The 21,328-nt window shown below is 54.9% G+C and overlaps 1 protein-coding gene across 2 annotated transcripts in view; it reads left to right on the top strand.

Annotated features, from left to right (window-relative positions):
* PAX7 (paired box 7) overlaps positions 1-21,328 on the top strand; it is a 103,970-nt gene that overhangs the window by 76,311 nt on the left and 6,331 nt on the right. For both annotated transcript variants that reach the window (XM_066372032.1, XM_066372033.1), the window contains exon 8: positions 16,387-16,633. In XM_066372032.1, coding sequence (XP_066228129.1) covers positions 16,387-16,633 — 247 coding nt within the window. The remainder of the gene's footprint in view (positions 1-16,386; positions 16,634-21,328) is intronic.

Below are 21,328 nucleotides of genomic sequence, written 5' to 3' on the forward strand. Positions count from 1 at the left end.
CTCAGGATGCTCAGGATGAGGAAGGGCTTGTCACAGCAGAACTGGCCGGCGTGGGAAGGTGGAAAGGGCAGCCTTGTAAAGCAGCGAGCACACCCTCCCTGGGGGTGGAGGGGCGCCAACAGAATCCGGTTTTATCAAGACTGTTGGAGAGTGGATTCTTTGCAGGGTAAATGAATTAGCGTCAGTGGGTCCCACACCTGTGCACAGGTCTCTTGCGGGCCTGGGGGAATCTAGATGTTAAAGAGGGCACCATCTAAGGCCCCAGGGCTGGGGCCTGGCACATCTGAGGCACTGGATTGGGGGAGCCTTCATCTTGTCAACACCGCATCAACATTTTGACTCACCCCCCCCCCCCCGTCTCTTTAGGCAGCGACCCAGGGGAGGGCTGTTTGACTCAAACTGAGACTCCCCTCTCCAGCAACCCTCAAGCTGGAAGGCACCCTAGGAGTAGCTGACCTACGACCTCCTTGTAACAAATAGAGACACTCGGCCGTAGCCTGCCCACTGTCCAGCACCTAGGGTGACTCAGGGGTTAGCAGGCTCCCCGGAGGGCACAGTGGGTGTGGCGACGGCCAGATCCTTGTGGAGGGAGGCTCAGTGGACAGCCTTTCCAGTCACCTCTGCTTCTGCTCTGAGTGGCATGGACAGCCCCCACTTTGACACAAAGCCCTGGGAAATCTTCTCCAGCATCGAGTGCCCCTCAAAGGGAGGAGGAGACTCAGGTGGGATGTACCTACCCCCGCCCAGCTCCTGTCCCTCCGTCCTGCTGGTCTGCTGAGGGCCAGCAGGGAATGTTAGCGGATTAAGGTCCCGTGAGGGCCCTAGCAAGTGTGTTACACAGTGGGGATGTGTCCAGGCTGAAATTGAGACACCATGCCCCGGGGCAGAATTTCCTGAGCACCCCCAAGGGGCCTCCTTCCCTGTCCCATCATAGATAATGCCCTCCCCAACCCCAAACTCCTTGCTGTCTCTAACCCCAGTCCACTCCATTCTCCCTCCCTAGGCCTCTGGGGAGAACCAGCTGTCCCAACTGGGGTCCCGCCTGGCTTTGGCCCCTAAAGTAGCAGGGTTGCTGTCTTAGGCATTGGTTACTGTCCATATAACAGTAACACCCTCCCTGATTTGTTCAGAGCCTGGTGGTCAAGCAGGTACTAGAGGCTGTTTGGTCCTCACTGAGCCCCGAGGGCCTGGGATCGGCCTGCCCGTCTTGCAGACTCAGAGATGCAAGCTCAAGGCCAGCAGCTGCAAGAGACAGTGTCAGAATCCAAAACTCAGGATGGAATTCTCTCCTCCGTGCGGAGCCACCAGAACAGGCAGGGACTAGACCACACTCTTGCCCCTCCGGGTATGGTCTGTGCTGTAACAATTCCCAGGGGACTCACGTGCTCAGGGCAGTTTGAGAAACACAGGCTGAAATGCCCTAGTCATGCCCTCCCCAACTCCCCACCTCTCAGATGCCCAATCAGCTTCCTAGAGTGACTCAGAGTGGACCAAGCACCCAGGACGGCAGAGGAAGGAGAAAAAAAAAAGAGGCCTGGGAGGGAAGCTGAAATCCCTCAGAGGTCCAGAAGATGAGGCAAGGGGCAGGGAGGCCCTGGCTGAGGGTTCCTCCACCCCTGCAGTCCTGTTCTGTGCTCACAACCAGCTCACTAGGTTACGAGCTCGGCACCCCATCCGGGTGGGTTCATTCCTGGCGCGCTAAGGTCCAGGGCTGATTCAGGAGGTGCCTTCTGCTGCAGGAACAGCGGGGCGGCGAGCAGAGGGCCATCGACGTGGACAGAGACCCGTGGACCCATAGAGAGAATCAGGGTGTGAGATGCTGTGGAGAGAAGGGAGGTGGGCACAGCCAGACACTCAGAACAGTAAGGGAAAGGGCAGGATGGAGGAGCAGTGGAGACAGAGGGGAGAGGGCGACAGAAAGAGAGTCCAGGAGAGAAGCACACAGAGAGACAGGCACCCAGAGACCGAGAGAGATAGAAGCAGGAAGAGAGAAAGAGAGACAGACAGAACAAGAGACAGAGCGACACAGAGAGAGGTGTGCAGACAGGGATGGTGACAGACCCGGGTGTGAGCCCAGCCCCACCACCTCCTGGCTGGGTGCCTTGGGCAGGGACTGGGTGTGAGCCCAGCCCCACCACCTCCTGGCTGGGTGCCTTGGGCAGGGAAGGAACTTCGCCTTCGGTTTCTCCATCAACGGGAACAGCAGCAGGATGGTCCCTTCTTCCTCCCCCACGCTAACCTGCCCAAACCCAGCTTGTCTCCACGTGCCTTTCTCCCACCCACAGTCCAGGTGTCTGTGACAAGAACCTTGTCCCAAGCAAAGGGCACTGCTCGGGCCTGAACCCCAGATGCCCTGCTTCCATCCCTGGCCTCCTGGTGTGGCGGTGGTTGGTCCCAGAGCCCCAGGAGCCCGGGGTGAGAAGTCCTGCCCTTTTGCCAAGTGTTTCCCTTTAGTTCCAGATGCTACCCTGACAGGTGCTCCCCTGTGATTAATGTCTCCACCCCCTAGGCCTGGGTCCCACCCCTCCTCCCCAAACCAGAGTCGGTGGGCGTGTGGGCTGCACAGGGACCAAGCTTTCCAGAATCCCCTCCTGGCCCCTCCCTCCCTCTCTCTGGAGCTTTCTCAGCCACCAGGGACAGAGAAGGGACTGCTCCTCAAAGGCACTCAGATGAGCCAGTTAACTGAGTTTTCATTCAAGTCTCTGTGCAAGTCTCCATCTATGTTAATTAACAATGCTGCTGCCACGGTCAGGAGGCCATGTCAGCAAAGCCCCCGGAGCTCCTTGGGACAAAGCAGAGAGGCCTCTGGGGGCTTGCTGGAAGGCCCCCATAGCCCTGAGAACAGAGCCACTACTGTTGGATGCGGGGTAACTTCTGCTCTGTCAATAGCGAAGTCAACTTGACAGTCATCAGATCGTATATGGGGCACACAGGCTCCATGGAAGGCCATGTGTAGAGAGGCAGGGGTGGGGACCATAGAGAGTTGGAGGTAGAGCCGGGAGGACTGCTGTCAGAGTTAGGGACCATGGTTGCAGATGTGGGTTGAGTCATGTGAAATTGGTCATGGTTGAACTGGAGAGCTATTGTCTAAGTTTGGAAATAGATGATAAATTTTAGATAATCTAACTCTCCAAATGGAAACAGCGGTTACCAGCTATATGATCTTGAGCAACTGTCCTGAACGCTCCATGCCTCAGTTTCCCCATCTATACTACACGGACGACAGTACCTATTTCAGAAGGTTGTGGCGAGGAGTTAACGGTTAACACGTGAAATATTATACTTGGAATGTTGCTTGGCACGGAGCAAGCACATTGAAGAACTCCGAGCTAGGGTTACGAGTGGGTGCGTGTGGAAGTGTGGTCAGCATCTGGGTCATGAAGCTGGGTTGGAACGGGAGCTGGGGACCCAGGCTGGCATTGGGGTGCACGCAGTGTCGGATGGGGCAGGGGCTCCATTAGGGTTCCTTCCCCCACCTCGCCCAGCCCCTTCCCGTATACCCCAGGGCAGAGCCTTCCCAACCCCGCGGTGCCCACTGGAAAGCTGCTATCTCCCCCCCGCATCTCTCCCGCATCTCTCGGGGGCCCTGGGACTGAAAAGAGACAACATCTCTGTGCGCAGTCCCCAGCCTCTTGTTTGTTTGGTACGTTGGAGCCGTGGGCACGTTTTTGCTAATTTTGTGGCTGCCTTTATCAAATGGGGATTCACAGGCGCTTTATCCTCGATAAGTGGATTAGTCGGTGTGCTAAACAAGACGGTGTGGGACTCAGGGGGCTGCTCCAGAGAAGATATTTGTTTCGCAAAGAAAAGAGCCCGTGTTCCCTGCCCCGTGCAGGTGAGGCAGTCAGGGCGCGAAGTCGCTGGAGGGCCCTCTGTGTTCCCGCCTGGCAGGGGGAGCCTTGACTCGTGGGAACGCTCTGCAGCACAGGTGAACAGTCAAGGGAGGCCTCTGGGCCCCTCGGGGAGAGCAGGGTGGGACCCTGCGTTCAGCCCAGCTACCTGGGACACCAGGGCTCATCTGGAGGATGTCACCTCCCTGGGCAGCAGCTTCCTCTTCCCCACCTTCGACCTTTCTCTTCCTTCCTTCCATTCGCACTAGCCTCTCTTCCTTTTAGTTTTCTCTCTTCTTCCCTCAAACACCCCCCAAAGGCCTTTTGTGAGGTCCTGTGACTGCAGACATGAGTGAGGCGTGGTCCTTGCTTTTGCAGACAAAAGCACAAAATCAAACCAACGAATTAATAGGCTCCCCTAAACAAGGCCTGTGGAGTGATTCTGGTTACACATCGGGCTTCTCACATGTCCCTCCAAAGTACCCCTGATAAATAATAGTTGAGTGTGTTCCCCGAGGTCCGGACGGTGGGGTGTCACACAGACGTTGCATGGATTATCTTGAAAATGCATGCCCGTTTTGCATTCTTTGCCACCATGGAGCCACATTTGTTCATTATAGTAATGAGGTCAACTAGCGTCGGGTCAAACTTACTCTCCAGGAAGTTGTGGCACCTTGAGCGTACGTGCTGGCGTGGCGCCTGATATTGCAACATCATGGCTGCTGGGACTGAGGGAGGAGGCGAAGGTGACTGGACATCGGGCGTGTGAGTGACCAAGAGGGTGCTGAGGAGGGCCCAGATCAGGTGGACGTGTGCAGATCAGGGACGAGGTTTAGATTTCAGAGGCCTGTCTCCACGGAGACCCATAGATGGAGTAAGAAGTCAGGGAGAAAAGAGAGATTGAGGCTGAGAGGATGCTTGGTCCATCTGTTTCCCCCCAGGGGACCCTAATGTTTTGCTTTTCTCTTACATGTTTCATGAGCGACCGGGATCTTGAGGTCCTTGCTCTATGCCGCTGCAAGAATCTGGTTGAGGGTGAGAGGGGGAAGCAGAGTCCCTAGGATGGAGAGAGAAGGACGGGGCAGAGCGCTCGGGTCCCCAGCTGGTCCTTAGCAGCGTCTGTCCTCCCCAAGCTGCCTCCAGCTGAGTGTCATTTTGCTATTTATTTACATGTAATTATTGCTATGAGGTGCAGATATTAACGCTGTCAAGAGCAATTTGCTCTGACATTTTTCACTCGCTCAGTGCCCCCTCCACCGTCGATGGAGCCCAGGGCTCTCCCTGCTCTGGCTGCTGCGCGCGCGGTGGCCCGGGCAGGAACCACCCAGCCGGCAAGGAGCGGTGTCAGCAAGCGCACCCGGCTCCTCTGCAAACTCATTAAAGCTTCGAAATTGAATTTGGTCCGGGAGAGGGCTGGCTGGGCCCTGCTCCACCTGGCCTAGGCTGGCTCAAGGCCTCCCTGCCCTGCCTTCCTCCGAGGAAACTGGGCAGGGGCTGGGCAGGTTGGGGCCGGGCCGGTGGCTGAGGCTGGCTGGCTGGCTGGCACAGGGCAGCTGGTGAAGGGTCCTTCTCGGAGGTGAGAGGACACACAGCCACAAGACGGCCATGGCCCAAGGGTCAGGCGTGGAAGCTGGAACCCTCTCCACCCCGTGGCCTGATCACCCCACAAGGAAATCAGGCAGCTCTAACTTTGGGGGGTATGATTGCAATTGACAACTATACCCACCCAACAGAGAGGCTTTCCTATGGAGCCAGGCAAGCATCTTAGCCAGGCTGCAGGGGATGGTGCCACGGGGGATAAGACAAGCGCTGAGCCGGCCCCGCACTGGGTCCCGTAGGTGGGTGCTAGAAAGAGGACTGACCTTGGAGGTAGACCTTCTGAGTTCAAATCCCAGCCTACCACTCACTCAATAATTTTGCAGACTTGGGCAAATTATTTAGCTTTCCAGATAGAGCCTTGGTTTTCTGATCTCTTAACTCAGAGCCGCCAGGACCATCTCTCCCGGGATCTAGGACAGTTCGATGCTAGCGCATTCTTGATCTGAGAAGGCGCCAACAGAAGCTGTGCGCGCAGCTCTGTCCTCACTGCTGCGTGGGGGCGATGCTGCCTGGCCGCTGCCCTCGCCGTAGGAAGGCAGCGGGGATGGTGAAACAGTACGATTTCAGAAAGATCAAAATACGCATCCTTGTGACAGCTGTGGTAAGGAGTGAATGGGGGGAGCTTGATCATGGAAGGCTATGATCTTTTCTTCTTCTTCTTTTTTTGGAGCCTTGCAATAACTGGGGGTCATTTTACCAAAGAGGAAACTGAGGCTCATTCATTTATTCTGCTTAAAGGACTTTACTACTGGGAGAGGGCCTGTGCGATCATGGCCACGAGTCCTTAACGCATTGTGATAAGTGCCAGCTTGTCTGCCCAGGTACTAACGAGGCCTGCCTGCCACTGCTCACTCCCTGCCATGGCCAATCTGCGTTCACGTCTCCAGCAATTACTGATGGGGAGCCCCCCTCCACGACGGGAGGGGGGGCGCGGGAGCCCAGGCCTCCCCATCCTCCTCCTCCTCCTCCTCCTCCTCCTCCTCTTCCTCCTCCTCCTCCTCCTCTTCCTCCTCCTCCTCCTTCTCTCCCAACCTGGGCCTGGCCAGTCAAGAAGGCCCTCTCCCTGCCCCTCTCAGCCCTCCTGCCTCCCCTCAGCTCAGCCAATTAGGCCCCTGACACCTGGAGCCGCTGACAAACTGTTTCTGTCACTTGCTCTCTGTCTTTCATTAGGGGCCGCCAAGGAGGGGGAGCGGGAGGGGAGGGGGAGGAGATGGGATCTTTCATGCTTAGTAAGGCCAAATACATTAATTACAAAACGGCCATTTGCCGCGTGAAAGTGTGCTAATTAAATTTATGCAATCATTATCTTTAAATAGTCATATCTTTCCCGGCGATCGGCCCCTTCCTTCTCCAGCCCCGCCGCCGCTCTGAGCAGAGCTGCACTAATCCCCCGTCCGCCATTATCGCGCCATCAGAGATGGTCTCTGAATCCCACTGCACCCCCCCCCCCAGCTCCAGCGCCTGCCGGGGGCCAGGGGCCCTCGGACCCATCCTGGCACAAACACCTTCAGACTTAGACCAACCCAGGATCCTCCCAGGAAGGGGGAGGCCAAATCCGGTCCCTCCAGTTTTCCAGATATTTCCAGATATTTGGAGATTGACATGTTGTAGACCAAACATTGGAAGTGTGTGTGTGTGTGTGTGTGTGTGTGTGTGTGTGTGTGTGTGTCTTTAGCTTCTGGGACAATGAGTGGGAAGTCATTCTCTCCAACCCCTCACTTCCCTGTAGTCTTTAGCTGAAGCCTCCCAGGACCTCTGTGGTGGGAGGAGGGTTCTGAGAGTCACTGAGTTGAGGGGTGCAAGTATGCCACAGGACCTCCATTATTCTTTTCATTCAACCAGCTCTGTGCTAGGCCCTGTACTGGGGATAAAGAGATGAATTCATTCATTCATTCAGGAATTCATTCAGGAATTCACTCAACAAATATTTGTTCCACACCTACTATGGGCCAGGCAGTAGGAATAGGACCCCAAGTCTGCCCCCAGCCGCTCCCAGCCAGATCCAGGGCCAGGGTCAGTCTGTGCCCAAGGCAGAAGGCGGAGCCACAGTAGGGCGGAGAGTCTCCTCTGGAAGGGGGCCACATGCAAGCCTTCACAGCCCTTTCTGGCTTAGCCTCCCAGAGCCTCCCTCCACACTCTAGGGGGTTCTTATCAAAGTTGTAGCTGAATCCTTTCTCTGCAGAAACTCCTCTTCAATCACACTCAGCCTGTCTCACGAGTCTGCCAGCCTGGCATGTTGAACTCCCACATGGAAGAGAGAGATAACCTGCCCAAGTGTGGGGTGGGGAGTCCCCTCCTGGTCAGAGGTGGCAGTCGGTGACCAGGTGCTTATCAAGCACCCTCTGAGCTTCTGAGGTCTCCAGGCCCCCAAGTGTACCCAGGGCAAGGTCAACTAGAGGGGCTGACGGGACATGTGCCCACACACACGTGAAGCGCTCACACACACACACATGAGCAATGCTCACACATGATAATTACACACACAGACACAAACTCACACACAGTATTTATATACATGCACACACAGCCTCATACATACAGAACTCACATACAGAATACACACAGTACCCTCATGTGCACATGCATGCATGCACACGCACACTAATCTCTCACACACAGATATTCCCACAGGCACGTACACAGTACACACACGCACAAGTTAAGGATGAGCCAGAGCCATCTGTGATATTAAAGATCACATCCAGGGCAAGAGTATTGCAATACAAGACAGAGGTTAAGAGTTCTAGCCCCAGTGCTACCATGCATCCCCTAGGAAATTCCGGGTGGACCCCTAAGCCTCAGTTCCCTCATCTGAAAAATGGGCTGACGATGCTTCATAGCATAATTATAAGGGTTAACGGGAAATGCTTTGGAAACTAAGGTGTTGCACTCGTGCAAGAGAATGACAACAGGCAGACTTACTTAGAAGAGCCTTCCTGAAGGGCTGGGTGGTGACAAATGAGGGGAGAATGGGAGTCAAGGGGCTGAAGTTGAGGTTGGGGGAGGGGAAGAGAGAGGGGTCTGCTGACCATGCCTAGGCATCAGGCTGTCCTGGTGGGTGGGGGCTGCGTAGGAGATGCGGACAGTGGAGGGGCAGAGTGGAAAGGCCATGAGCAGAGAGATGGAAGGGAGAAGGGGGTGGGAACAGGGAGACCTGCAGGAAATCTTGTTTGGAAGCTCAAAGTCAGCACCCGAAGCCCATTACCGCTGTCCACGGGAGGCAGAGAGAGGGGAGGGGGCCCAGATCCTCTTAGCAGAGAATTGAGCCGGAGAGAGGGGGAGTGAGGTGGTCGGCTGCCTGGGTGGGTGATTTCTCGCTTGCACTAATCCCAGCATGGAGCTGGGGACAGGCAGCAGGATGTGGGTGTGTGTGTGTGATGTGTGTCTGGGTGTGTGTTGGGGACTGGAGGAGGGTGACTACAGGCACAGAGGCATGCCTTAGTGAGCTGGCGATTGTGGAGTTGGGAGGCTGCAGTGCGCACAGATGTGTGTGCAACTTTGTCCATGTGTGCATCCGTGAAGCATGCGGATGGCGTGCGGCCCAGCGGTGCAGGGGGATGCCATTTTCATGTGTATCATTCTTTGTGTTTTCGTGATGACTTGTCCATATAATGCTGTGTGCATCCGGTTTGTGTGTTCGTGTGTATTGTGTGTGTGTGTGTGTGTGTGTGTGCACGTCTTCACCCATCTGGATATGGATGCGTAGTTATGTTGCATGCGTGTAGCAATAATAGTGATGATTTGAGAGAAGAAGTTCTCAAACTTGGCTGCACATTAGAATAAATTGAAATCAGCTTTCTCTCTCTCTTTTTTTTTTTTACAGAGACAGAGAGAGTTAGAGAGAAGAATAGATAGGGACAGATAGACAGGAACGGAGAGAGATGAGAAGCATCAATCATCAGTTTTTCATTGCAACACCTTAGTTGTTCATTGATTGCTTTCGCATATGTGCCTTGACCACAGGCCTTCAGCAGATTAAGTAACCCCTTGCTCGAGCCAGTGACCTTGGGTCCAAGCTGGTGAGCTTTGCTCAAACCAGATGAGCCTGCGCTCAAGCTGGCAACCTCGGGGTCTCAAACCTGGGTCCTTCCGCATCCCAGTTCGACACTCTATCCACTGCACCACTGCCTGGTCAGACTGGAATCAGCTTTCAAAAATTCTGGTGCCCAGACCCTGAGATCAACGAAACAGAGTCACTAAGGGGGAGGAGGTCTGGCACCAGCCTTCTGAAAGACTCCTCAAGTGATTGCTCTGGGCAGCCGCGGGGAAGAGGCAGTGACTGAGTGGGCAGACCCCAGGAGAGCGGCGCTGTTCCTTCTTCTCAGCCCTCAGCCTGCCGCATGGAGTCCATCCAGACACGGAGATGCCCGTTCGGGCACACAGAGCCTTGGGGGCCAGGGCAAGTCGTGAACTGGGCTGTCCCAGCCTGGCATTGTTCTTGGCGCAATAGAGACATATGTCACTCAGTCCAAACAAACAGTGCTTTCCGTTTCTGGCAAGCTGTGCCCTTGGCTTCTCCCTTCAGGCTGCTCCCCAAACATGCCCTCTCTCACCTCTTGTGGAAGCCACGGGGATGAATTAGTTAGAGGATAGACCAGGGCTGCTAGTGGATGTGGCACTGGGAGGAAAACATGCCCAGGGCGCCGAGCCCGCGGGTCCTTTTGGAGTCAAGCCTGAGACCAGGGCGGGAGGGCCGGCAGCAGTGAGCCCGGAACTGGCCCAACTGCCGTTATTTCGTGGTGACACTCTCCCCGAGTGCCAGTCACTGCCCTTCTCTGAACCAACCTTAGTTTTGCAATCTGTGAAAACGCAGCAATCTCCAATCTCCAAGGATGCCTCCCAAGTTTCAGGCGTGCACTCCGCTGTGTGTGCACGTGTTAAATCTACTGATGAACTTAAAAAAAAAAAAAGTAGACGTGCCCAGGTGACGGGTTTTTCAGGCTGGTTCACTGGAGTTTTGATGAGAATCTATTTGGCCATTCAGACAAGAGGCATTTTGGAGCTGTCTCACCTTCCTGGATTCAGGTGTGTGTCCCGGTGGGGTGCGGTGTGAATTGTCCCGTGTGGTGTGTGTGTGTGTGTGTGAGAATTCTGTGCCTTGCTAGGTCTCGACTGGAGACTTCACAGATTCGTCAGCATGGCCCGGTGGCCTTTGATGCCACCCCCTCACTCTAGATGAGCACATTCAGGCCGAAGGGGGTGTGTGTGGCTCGTCTTAGAGACATGCACCTGGCTCCCCTTCCAGAGCACTAGCCACAGCTTCTGCATGGAGGCAGAGTAATTCTCTATTCAGAAAGCACCCACTGTGTGCCAGGCCCTAGGGGGAAGAAGAGGTAGAAACAACATGGTCTCTGACAGGGAGCAGTCCCCTGCTTCTGTCCTCAAGTGATCATGTCTCCCTTGGGCCAGGTCCCTGCTCAAACAGGTGAAAGACGAGGGGGAGAGCTTGCATTTACTGAGAACCGGTGATGTACCAGGTCCAGACTTACTGTGAACTTACTCGTTTAATCCTTACCATGACCCTATAAGTAGCTACAATTATTATCACTCCCATTGTATAGATGAGAAAACTGAGGCTTGGAAGGTTAAAGAAATTGCCCAGGGTCACAGCGAGTCAGCAGCAGGGTGTGGATGCTAATGCCGATATTCTGGCCCCCAGTGCGGCGGGGAAGCCCCTCAGAGCACTGGTTGGCCAGGTGCCCTCGGTGGAATCCCCGGCTGTCCTCTTCCGGCATTGCGGAAGTGGGGCTTCCGACCTGCCCACGGGTCCGAGTGGTCTTCAGCCTCTTTCCAGCCCCGGTCTCATCTCCAGGGCCATGTCCTGACCTCACTGGTCCCAGCCCCTGCCTCTCCCTCTCCCCTCTGCTTTCTGCAGAGGCCCCCACTCCTCTATCCCAGACCCTGCCACGGAGCCCTGATGATGGCGATCACCCCTTCTAATTGCAGCCTCGCTCCCAAAGCCACGTTCGGTTATCACAGAGGGTGCAGATCTCACAGCTCAGCCTCCTCTGTCCCAGGCCCTCCGGGCCAGCTCAGGAACGGAGGGAATTAATTACATTTTTCCCATCCCCTTCTTTTAAAGTAGGGGAGCGCCGGCAAGTCCCGGGGGAGGGGGCGGTGAGCAGAGGACGTGGAGGGGGGCTGGCACGGGGCTTCCTTGGCTCCCACCCCCCAAAACCTTCAAGCCTCTCCCCAGCGGCGGAAGGGGGGTGCGGCTAGCCCCTTATTGATTTAGTCTGGTGGAGGCTGGGACTGATTTAGAGCAGAGGGAGAGGAAGGGGCTGGGGGGCGGGCAGGGGGCCATGGCGAGTGGGGGGGGGGAGAGGAAGGGATGGCTGTCACTCAGCCTGACAGACAGCCGGGAGATTTGCCTTCAGATAAAACCTTACAGATGTGGAGGTCGGTATTGATTTTGAGTTAGTAACGGTAACGTACCAAGAAGTAATACATTAGTGAAAGCAAGGTCACCGGGAAAAAAGTAAAACCCACCAGGGAGAGGCCTTAGCATTCTTGAGGGGGGTGGATTACCGCATCAGACCAGGACTTCCTCAAGTTCAAAAGTTTGCAGGCTCCAGACCTTGGCTAGGCCCCTAACCATGGGCAAATGCTTTCTGCTTCTGCAGGCAAAAGGGGACTTTGGGGAGTCCAAGGGCCAACCAGAGGCCGGGAGGGCCACCTAGGCCTGCAGGGCTCTGTGCAGTGGGGTTGCTGAGGGCCTCTCTCTCCATTCTCTCCAGCACTGTTGTGGGGAAGGAACATGTTAGAGATCGGGGAGACCAGGGTTCAAATCCCAGCTCTACCACTTACTGGTTGTGTCATCTCGGGCGTACCTTTTTACTTCCCCATCTGCAAAATGGGAGTAATAATAGCCTGTTTCCTCGAAGAGTCACTGCTCCCAACTCCCACTTCTCTTCAGTGGGTCCTGTTCCATTTGCTTGGAAGCTGCCATACCCAGAGACGGGGATGGATGAAATGGAAGCCCTTTCATCCATAGGCCTCCAGGGACTCTGGGAGAGAGTGAGCAGATGCTGCACCTCCCCCATCCACACCTACCCCAGATGTGAATTTGATTTGATGTTCCAGGGTAAATCCCATTGAACAAATCCCATTACAGTAAGAGCTCCCTGGGCCTGAGCTGATTCGGAGCTGTCTTTAATGGCCCAGGGTCCAAGGCCTCCTGAGCCACTGAGTATCACACAAGTACCTCTGACAAATGATTCTGGGAGTCCTTGCAGTGCTCAGGGTTTTCATTCATAACACTGACCTTCTTGCTATTCTTTAAACCTGCTGGGCATGTGCTCACCTCAGGGCCTTTGCACTTGCTGATCCCTCTGCCTGGAAAGTTGTCTGTTACATCTTCTCATGGCTGGTTCTTTTTGGTCTTGATATCACCTCTTTTGGGGACATCTTGCCTGACTCTTCCACAAACCTCCCTCCCATTATTTTTCGGCCATAGCACTTATCAGTATTGGAAATTATATTATTTCCTTGTTTGCTGTTAGCCTCCTTCACTAAATGGACAGCTCTGGGAGAGCGCGGAGCTGCTAATGCTTACTGCTGCACGTCAGTGCCTGGCACATAACAGGCGCTCAATAAATATGTATTACATGAATATGCATGATTTAGCAGGGTTTTTCTGATCTCATAGTATGAAATAAACACAATGTAGGCACTGGGGCAATAAAGATGGATGAAATACAGCTCCATCCTATCCTCAAAGAGTTCACAGACTAGCCCTATCTCCAGCCTGTCCTGTGGTAGCCCTCTGTGGAGTGTTTGTTGACTGAATAAATGAAAGATGTCTTTAGGAACACCACAGTATTTGGTGTAGCTGGGATTTAAAGTGCAAGATAAAAAATGGTGGGGAGGAGTTGAGACAGGCAGGTAGCGGTCAGATCACAAGAAACCTTTGTCCTGTTTACCTGGGAGGTACTAAGGAGTCACCGATAATTCTTGAGTGATAGGGTCAGCTTTGTGGCAGTTCCCTGTAGATCTGTCTGCAGGATGAGTACTGGGTTTGTGCACAGCTCTCAATCCATCCCCAGAACACCCTCATCTCTCCCTACCTCCCCCCCCCCATTTCTCCCTCCCCATCTCATGTCTCTTCTGTGCATCTTAGTGATGTGCACAAGAAAAAGATTAAGCTGGGGTCCCACCTGAGCTGACACCCCTCCCTCCAAGAGTCTCCCACCCCCACTGGTCTCCTCCCAAAGTATGAGAAATGGGCCTGTGTGTTTCTCCTAAGCCTCGGTCTCTCCGTGGGGCCCAGGCCTCCTTTGAGGAGGAGCAGGGTTAGTGTTTATGTGGGGTGGGGAATAGGATAGGTGGTGATTGTCTTCATTTAAACAGAAAGTGAGGTCTGGACAGGAACTTGGGAGAGAATGGGGTCTCCTAACACCCACGGCATCGTTTGATTCCTGAGCTTTCCCAGAGAATCCCCCCTCCAAAAACACTCCCCCCTCCCCCAATTTCTCAGGCCCAGGAGACACCACTTTCTCAGTCAGAAAGCAACAAACACAGGTGGCCCAGTGGTGTCAGAGGTCCTCACACACCACCGCTCTACGGGACCCTCCTTCCTGGAGTCCTTCCACCACCACCCGGCACTGGATGTGGACCCTACCGTGACAGAGGTCCCTGAAGCCCGTCCTGGCTAGGGTGAATTAAGGAGACCTCAGCCCCCTAAACCAGTGCTGCTGCACAGAGGAGCCCCGACACCACCTGCCCAGACCTCCTCCTTCTCACCACCCGGGTCCCTGCGGCTCTGCCATCTCAGTGGGTGGGCGCACCATTCAGTCCCATCTAAATCCCACCAGCTGTGGCGGGGACAGACCGACCGCAACAGGCCCAGGCCCTGGACTCTGGCTCTGGGAAGGGGGTGAGGGCGGGTAAAGGACAGAGGAGGGGTGCCCCCAGGGCTGAGGGGAGTGTGTTGAGAACATTGAGGGAAGAATCAGGGAGGAGGGACCCCACCCCCACCGGTAGCTGCCCAGGAAACAAACTGTGGCTGGTCCCTGGGGTGAGAACCTCTGAAGGGGGTCACGTGTCTCACAGGCACCCTTGAGAGTCACTCTTGGCATCAGGCAAGCAAGTGGGGTCCAGCCAGCCGCACTTGCTATGAGAGCTGGGGAAGCCCCAGCCCTTCATAGGCCTCAGTTTCATCATCTGAGAAATGGACCTCATAGCTCTGCTCCTGTCTCTGTAGGGCTCCGGGTCAGGAGGGAGTCACAGGAGTTTGTGGCTAAGAGGAGGAGGGGCAGGAGGAGGTGGGGAAGGAGAGGATTGGAGGAGCTTGGGCCACTAATTTCTGAGCACTTACCCGGTGCCAGGTGGGGTGCCGGGCCCTCTCCATTCAGAGCTTATAGGATCCTCTAGCCACCCCTGAGTTAGGTCCATCATCCTCTTTGCCTTGGAAGGGGTGGCCGCAGGAGGTAAGGGACACTCTGAGGCTGCACAGCTAGGACGTGGAAGAGCTCAGTGCCTGTCCTGGCATGAGCGGGCCGATCCTGGCCATGCCCCGGGGTCGATGGCAGGGACAAGTCAAAAGTGAGGAGGCACACATATTCAGCAGGTGTCGTCAGCCACAAGGTCATTGCTCCGATGCCCACAGCACATCATCTCCCAGGTCATGGGCGGGGAAATCAAAGAACGCAGCCGTGTGCCTGTGGTTGGGCAGACTGTCAGCCAGCCTGACCTTACTTGGCACGGTGGCCTCCCTCCCATAAGGGGTGGCATTAGCAGGAGTTTACCAGTGTCCTGGGCCCTGTGGGTCGGATCCAGGAAGGTCTGCCTCCCCACCCTCTCCCCTGGCCTGACCACGGCACCATGCTGTCTCATGTGACAGGAACTCCTGCCGCCTGCGCCCCCTCTGCCCACTCTGTCTCCTGGATAGCTGGACAGCAGGTGTCACCTCCTCCAGAGGTTTTCCCAGACCACTTGGCTGGTTGGGTGCTCTCCTCTGGGCTCTCACAGCCCCCTGGGCTGCTTCTGTAACAACCCTTATCAGTCCAGATTTTGATAATGTGTTGCTAGGTGGCCCCTCTCCCAAGCCCAGACACTCCCCCGGTTGAGGGCCGTGGCTGTGGCTCTTCCTCCTGTGAAGTCCCAGGCCTCAGCCTCAGTTCTGGGGTCATAGTCACCATCAACGCATGTTTGTTGAATGAATAAACGAACACACCAATGAGCCAGGACCAGGTTCTTTAAACAGAGTTTCTAGAGTTGAGCCTCACCCTGTCATTCCAAGTTGCCAGCACTGGTGGTGAGTTCCTGTTCACTGAACCAGGACACGCAAGGAAGTGTGTGGTGGTGGTCACAGACATCCAGGAGCTGCCGGAATCAAAGAAAGGTTCCAGAGAAGCTCTTAGACAGCACCAGCCACGTATGTTGGCGTTGTACATTACCAGGAGGTCGTCACCAGGTCATGGCCAAAGTGAAGAGCATAGCAGGCCTAGTGCAGGATGATGGGTGAAGCTGGACAGACGCAGTCCCGCTCTAATCTTTGTGTTGGAAGATGGGGGTTTCCCAGTCTGATAGCCCCATCAGGGGGAGGCACAGTGCCCCGTCCTCGGGAGCTCCCTGTTTGATACGAGAGACATTACTGGATAGTTTCTTCATTCATTCATTCATTCATTCATTCATTCATGCACTTATGCATTTATTCATTCAGTCCAGCCTGGGGCTAGAGAGGTGGACAGGCCCCGCCTCTTCCCAGGAGCTCTCGGTGGAGGAAGCCTCCATGGGTCAGCACCTCACTAGGGGAAACCACTAACATTTACCCACCAGGACAAGCAAACAGGTCAACTAAAGATCTCGAAGCTGCAGGGACCTCAAGGAAGAAACTCCCTCCATGGCCTCTCCAGGGCCAGCCAGGCGTCGTGTCCCCGCACGTCCTTGCATCTGTGGGGTCCCGCCAGCCTCCACCCCCTGCCGCTCAGCCCATACGGATGGTTTCTCCCCACAGGTGATGAGCATTCTGAGCAACCCCAGCGCGGTGCCGCCGCAGCCGCAGGCCGACTTCTCCATTTCCCCGCTGCACGGCGGCCTGGACTCGGCCCCCTCCATCTCGGCCAGCTGCAGCCAGCGGGCGGACTCCATCAAGCCGGGGGACAGCCTGCCCACCTCCCAGTCCTACTGCCCGCCTACCTACAGCACCACTGGCTACAGCGTGGACCCCGTGGCTGGCTACCAGTACAGCCAGTACGGCCAGAGTGAGTGCCCAGCGCCCCGGCATCTCCCTCCTCACCCTGCCCCTGCTTAACTGTCGAGACCCAACGGGGAGGGGAGGCTTGTGCTCATTTCACAGTTAGGGACACTGAGGCCCAGAAAGGAGGAGCAGCTGTTCTCACTCTTTTTTTTTAAGTGAGAGGAGAGGAGACAGTGAGACAGACCCCACCACCATCACCCTGCATGCACCCTGACCGAGATCCACGGGGCAACCCATCTGGGGCCAATGCTCGAATCACCCAAACTATCCTCAGCGCCCAGGGCCAGTGCTCAAACCAATCAAGCCACTGGCTGCAGGAGAGGAAGAGAGAGAGAGAAGGGAAAGGGAGGGAAAGAGAAGCAGATGGTCGCTTCTCTTGTGTGCCCCGTTGGGGAATCGAACTCAGGATGTCCACACGCCGGGTTCACACTCTATCCACTGAGCCAATTGGCCAGGGGCCCCGGGACAGCTGTTCTAAGATGGTGCTGAGCTGGTCCCCTGCACTCGGGCTCCTGCTGCCTTAGAGAAAAGCTGCCCCATGGAAACAGCCACAATGGCATTTAAAACTTCTGAGGAGCCACATTTTAAAACATGAGAAATCACAGCAAAATTATTTTTACTAACCTACTTTTATTTAACCCATTCGAGCCAAAAGGCCGTCACTTTGACCTATAGCCCATATGAAATTATTAACGAGCTCTGTTCCATTCTTTCATTCATGCTACGTCTTTGGAGTCCAGTGTATTTTCATGCAGACACAAAAGTGTTGATTAGAAATGCTTCATCTGTGTTGAAATTTCATAAAATTTGCAGGCTGAGGGAGTTGTAGGTTTACATACCCGAGTTGTTCCAGATATACTGAAAGGTATCCCAACCACTGAACTAAACCGAATTTTAGTTTTTAAATTTAAATTAGGTAAAAATTAAATTGAAATGTAAAATTTGGTTCCTCCATCATGGTAGCCACACTTCAGGCGCTCCGGAACCAGCGTGGCTGGCGGCTGCCCCGGGGACAGTGTGGCGTCAGATCCAGCCCTTTTCTCCCCCCTGGTCACGGGGACAGCTGTATTTTGGGTTCTCTCCTCAAAACAGCTCCCGTCCTCAGCTTTGGTTTCCCCAAACGTTGAGCTGGTCTCACATGCCCAGCCCAGTCGCCTTCCCCCGATGCTTTGCTTAGAGGTGTGGATGGCAGGTCCTCAGACCAAAAGCTGCAGGAGACATGGCCAGCCACCGCTTCCAGCTGATGGGCGGCCCGCAGCAGGGCAGGCCACGAGGGCACGGGGAGCGAGTTCACTGGTTGCCCTCCTGCCCCAGCTCCCGGCAAAGGCCTCACCTGCTGGTGTCAAACTAATCAGAAGGACTTGTGGGGAGAGGGTGAGACCTCCCAGCCCAAGGACGTCCTCCCTCCCCCACTGCACTGCAGCCCTGGCCTGACCTCCCTGACCTCTGCTTCCTGTCCCCCACACCAGCCCGCTGCTCCTCATATGGCCTTGGCCTCCACAGCTAAATGAGGGCCAGCTGTGCCGGCCTCCGCCTCCCAGCTGTGTTCATGGCTGCCTCCTGTATGTGCGTGTTCCAACAGGATGTGTGTGCATACCTGTGTATGCATGACTGTGAATATGCATTTTGGATGTGTTACGATTTGTGTGTGTGTCTCTGTGTGTCCTTGTATTTCAGCATACAGTGTTAGTGCACACATCCTTGTGCATAGTTGAGTATGTGTGTGTGTGTGAATGTGAGTGGCACATGTGGGTGTGTGCATATGACTATTCACATATGTGTGAGTTTAAATGAGCATACTTTATGTACATGATGTGCATATGGGTTTTTATGTGAACACACATGTGCACGTGTTTGGTCATGTAAACATGTGTGGCTGTAACACATACGCATGTTTACATGTGCATTCAGGTATGGCCATGTGACCATGTCTATGCACGTGCCTATGTGTTTGACATATGTGGTGTGTATAGGTTATTATGTGGACATGTATAATAACTATGTGTGCATAGATGTGTGAGTGTGCAAATATGTTTAACTGTACATGTATATGTACATGTTTCAATGTGTCTGCATTTGGGAATATGTATATGGACATGTAGATGATGTGTATAGTGTGCAAATATAGGTGTGTGTATACTTGAGTGTCTGCAGAGGTGTGGCTGTGTGCTCATGTGTATAGTTGCACACCAGGCTTGTATACCAATGTGGTCTATGTGTGTAACAGTGTCTGTGAGAATGTGTGTGCATGGGGAGCAAGTGCGTGGGGGTCTGTAATGTGTGTGCACGTGTGTCTGAGAGTGGGGTGCACACAGGGGTGTTTCCAGAGGAGCCCAGGGCAACCCCTGCCCCAGCCCACGTGCCCTGGGGACCGCAGCGGACACACATGCTCCTGATAAAGAGTTTAGAGCCCCGGCCTGGGGCAGGCGTTAGTCACACCCAGAGCCCCGTGCCGACTCCAGGGATGCCTGCCTAACTCGGAAATAAAATTAACCCCAGAGTCAGCACGGGGTGGCAAGGGAGGGGGGATCAAAAGGGAAAGGGCCCAGGAAGCGAGAAAGGAGTGTTTGTTCCCCCTCTGCTCCTAGAAGTTGGCCAGAGCGATTTCCTCCTCCCCTTCCTCCCTCTCTCCTTCCCTCCCTCCTCATCTTTTCCCCCTTCCCCTCCTCCCACTCTCCTCTAGCTCCAGCCCAGTCTCCCCTGACTCCTCCTCCAGGGCTGGCTCAGAGCTCCTCCGGAGCCAGTTCTCCAGCCCAACCCAGAGGGAATCCGAGCATAAGACCCCACTCCACCCCACCAAGGCTCCAGGGTTGGGCTGGGAGAGGCTGAGGGAAAGTCTGCCCCTCTTGCACTGTGAGAGTGGGCAAGGCATCCTGCTTTTCTTGGCCTCAGTCTTTCCATCTGTGATGTGGGGGCCCAGGGATTAGATTCAGGCTTCTCAAAGTTTTTCCTAGGGAGCACTGCCCCCACCTTTGACATCCTGGGACCATTGAGAGACCCACTGACCACCGGCCCCATGTTCACGGGCAACTGAATACACCCATAACTGGGCCCCCACAGCCCACAGGCAAAAGTCGTGTGTCCCAAACTGCCTGTGTCTTCCCAGGTCCAACCTGTCATCTGCTCACATCTGTCCCATGCGTGCGTTTCAGCCAACCAGACACTGGGTGAGAGGCAGGGTCCTCATTTCCTGTGATTCTCAAAAACCCCGCCCAGGGTGGATGTTATTTGTCCTCAGGTTTCAGACACTAAAGCGAAGGCTCAGAGAGGCTAGGAACTTCCCCAAGGTCGCACAGTAGGTGAATGGGGGCTTCGGGTCCAGGACACCTAGTAATGATACACACCTGGGCCCACCTGTGTATGGATTAACGTGCACAACTTCACACCCACCTGTGCATGCACAGAGGCCCACACACAGAGATTAAGTCCTATGTGAGTTTTCACTAATGGAGGTATATGCCTGGCTTTCAGGTATAAATATACAAAAATGTGTATGTGTGAGGAAGGAGAAACAACCATTTATTGAGCATCTACTGCAGGCCTCACATTTAATCCTCACGGCTGTACATGGTCCTTGTCACTGGATGGATGAGGAAATGGGACCCCGGAGAGGTTGTTTGCCCGAGACTGCTCAGTAATGTGCAGCTGTGTGCACACAGCCCCCATAGCCCCGCCCATAGAGAGACTCACCTTCAGGTGTGCACAGCGTGTCCACATGGGCCAAACTCTTCAACGGCAGAGCATACGTCCTCTCCCTGGGCCTTGCATCTTCCCGGGACAACCTCTGCACCTTCCTTTCCTTCCCTTGGCCGTAGTCCGTCCATCTGTCTTTCTCTCCCGTCCCTGGAGGAGGTCGGGGTAGAGGGGCGGGGACAGGGCACACGGCAGATTAATATGGCCCTGGTGTTCCCAGAGGCCAGGGCCGTACTAATGATGGGGCTGATAGAACGCAGAAGTGTGAAAAGAATTTTAATAGATCTGACAAGTCTAATAAGAATTTGTGTCTAGAAGGGTCCTCCTCTGGGGCCGCGGGCTGACAAGATACTGACGGCTGAGATTTGTTTACTGGTTGGCATCACCGCCGCATCTCCTGCCAACTCTCGATTAATCTAATTTGAGACGTTTAGAGCCCAAGCGTGGGTGCGAGGCAGAGGAGGGGCGACATGGAGAGACAGAGGGACAGGGAGGGCCATCGACAGAGGCCATAATGAGAAATGCCACAGCCCTGCCCTCGTCAACCCCCAGCTGGACCCCAGGGAGAGACGGCTCTGCGGTGTTATGGGTGTCCTTGAAGTTGGCTGGGTCATCAGTAAAGTTTGGCTTTGTGGTGTTTCCTCGCTCACCTCGACAGGGCCCGTGGGGAGCTCCCACTGCGGTCTGGGCCGTGGCCGGTAACTGGAAGTAGCAGAGTGATCAGAGGCACAAACAGGACAAGTTCAGGCATTGCCATCTCACATGCTGGGAGTCACTGGGGGCCCACAATCTCCCTGTGCCTCGGTTTCCCCCTTTGTAAGATGGGAACAGCCGTACCAAAAGCATGGGGCTAGTGACAGAATGCAGTGACATCATGCCCACCTAGCACATAAATGCTCATATGTGAGAAGTCTCGCTCTGTTGTTCTTTCTTGTCTATTATTCAAAGCCAGACCTACGTGCCCCACCCACAGGAAGAGCAGGAGAGGCTGGGATCAGAGGTTGGC

This window comes from Saccopteryx leptura, chromosome 3 (genome assembly GCF_036850995.1).
Source record: "Saccopteryx leptura isolate mSacLep1 chromosome 3, mSacLep1_pri_phased_curated, whole genome shotgun sequence".
Classification (NCBI taxonomy): domain Eukaryota; kingdom Metazoa; phylum Chordata; class Mammalia; order Chiroptera; family Emballonuridae; genus Saccopteryx; species Saccopteryx leptura.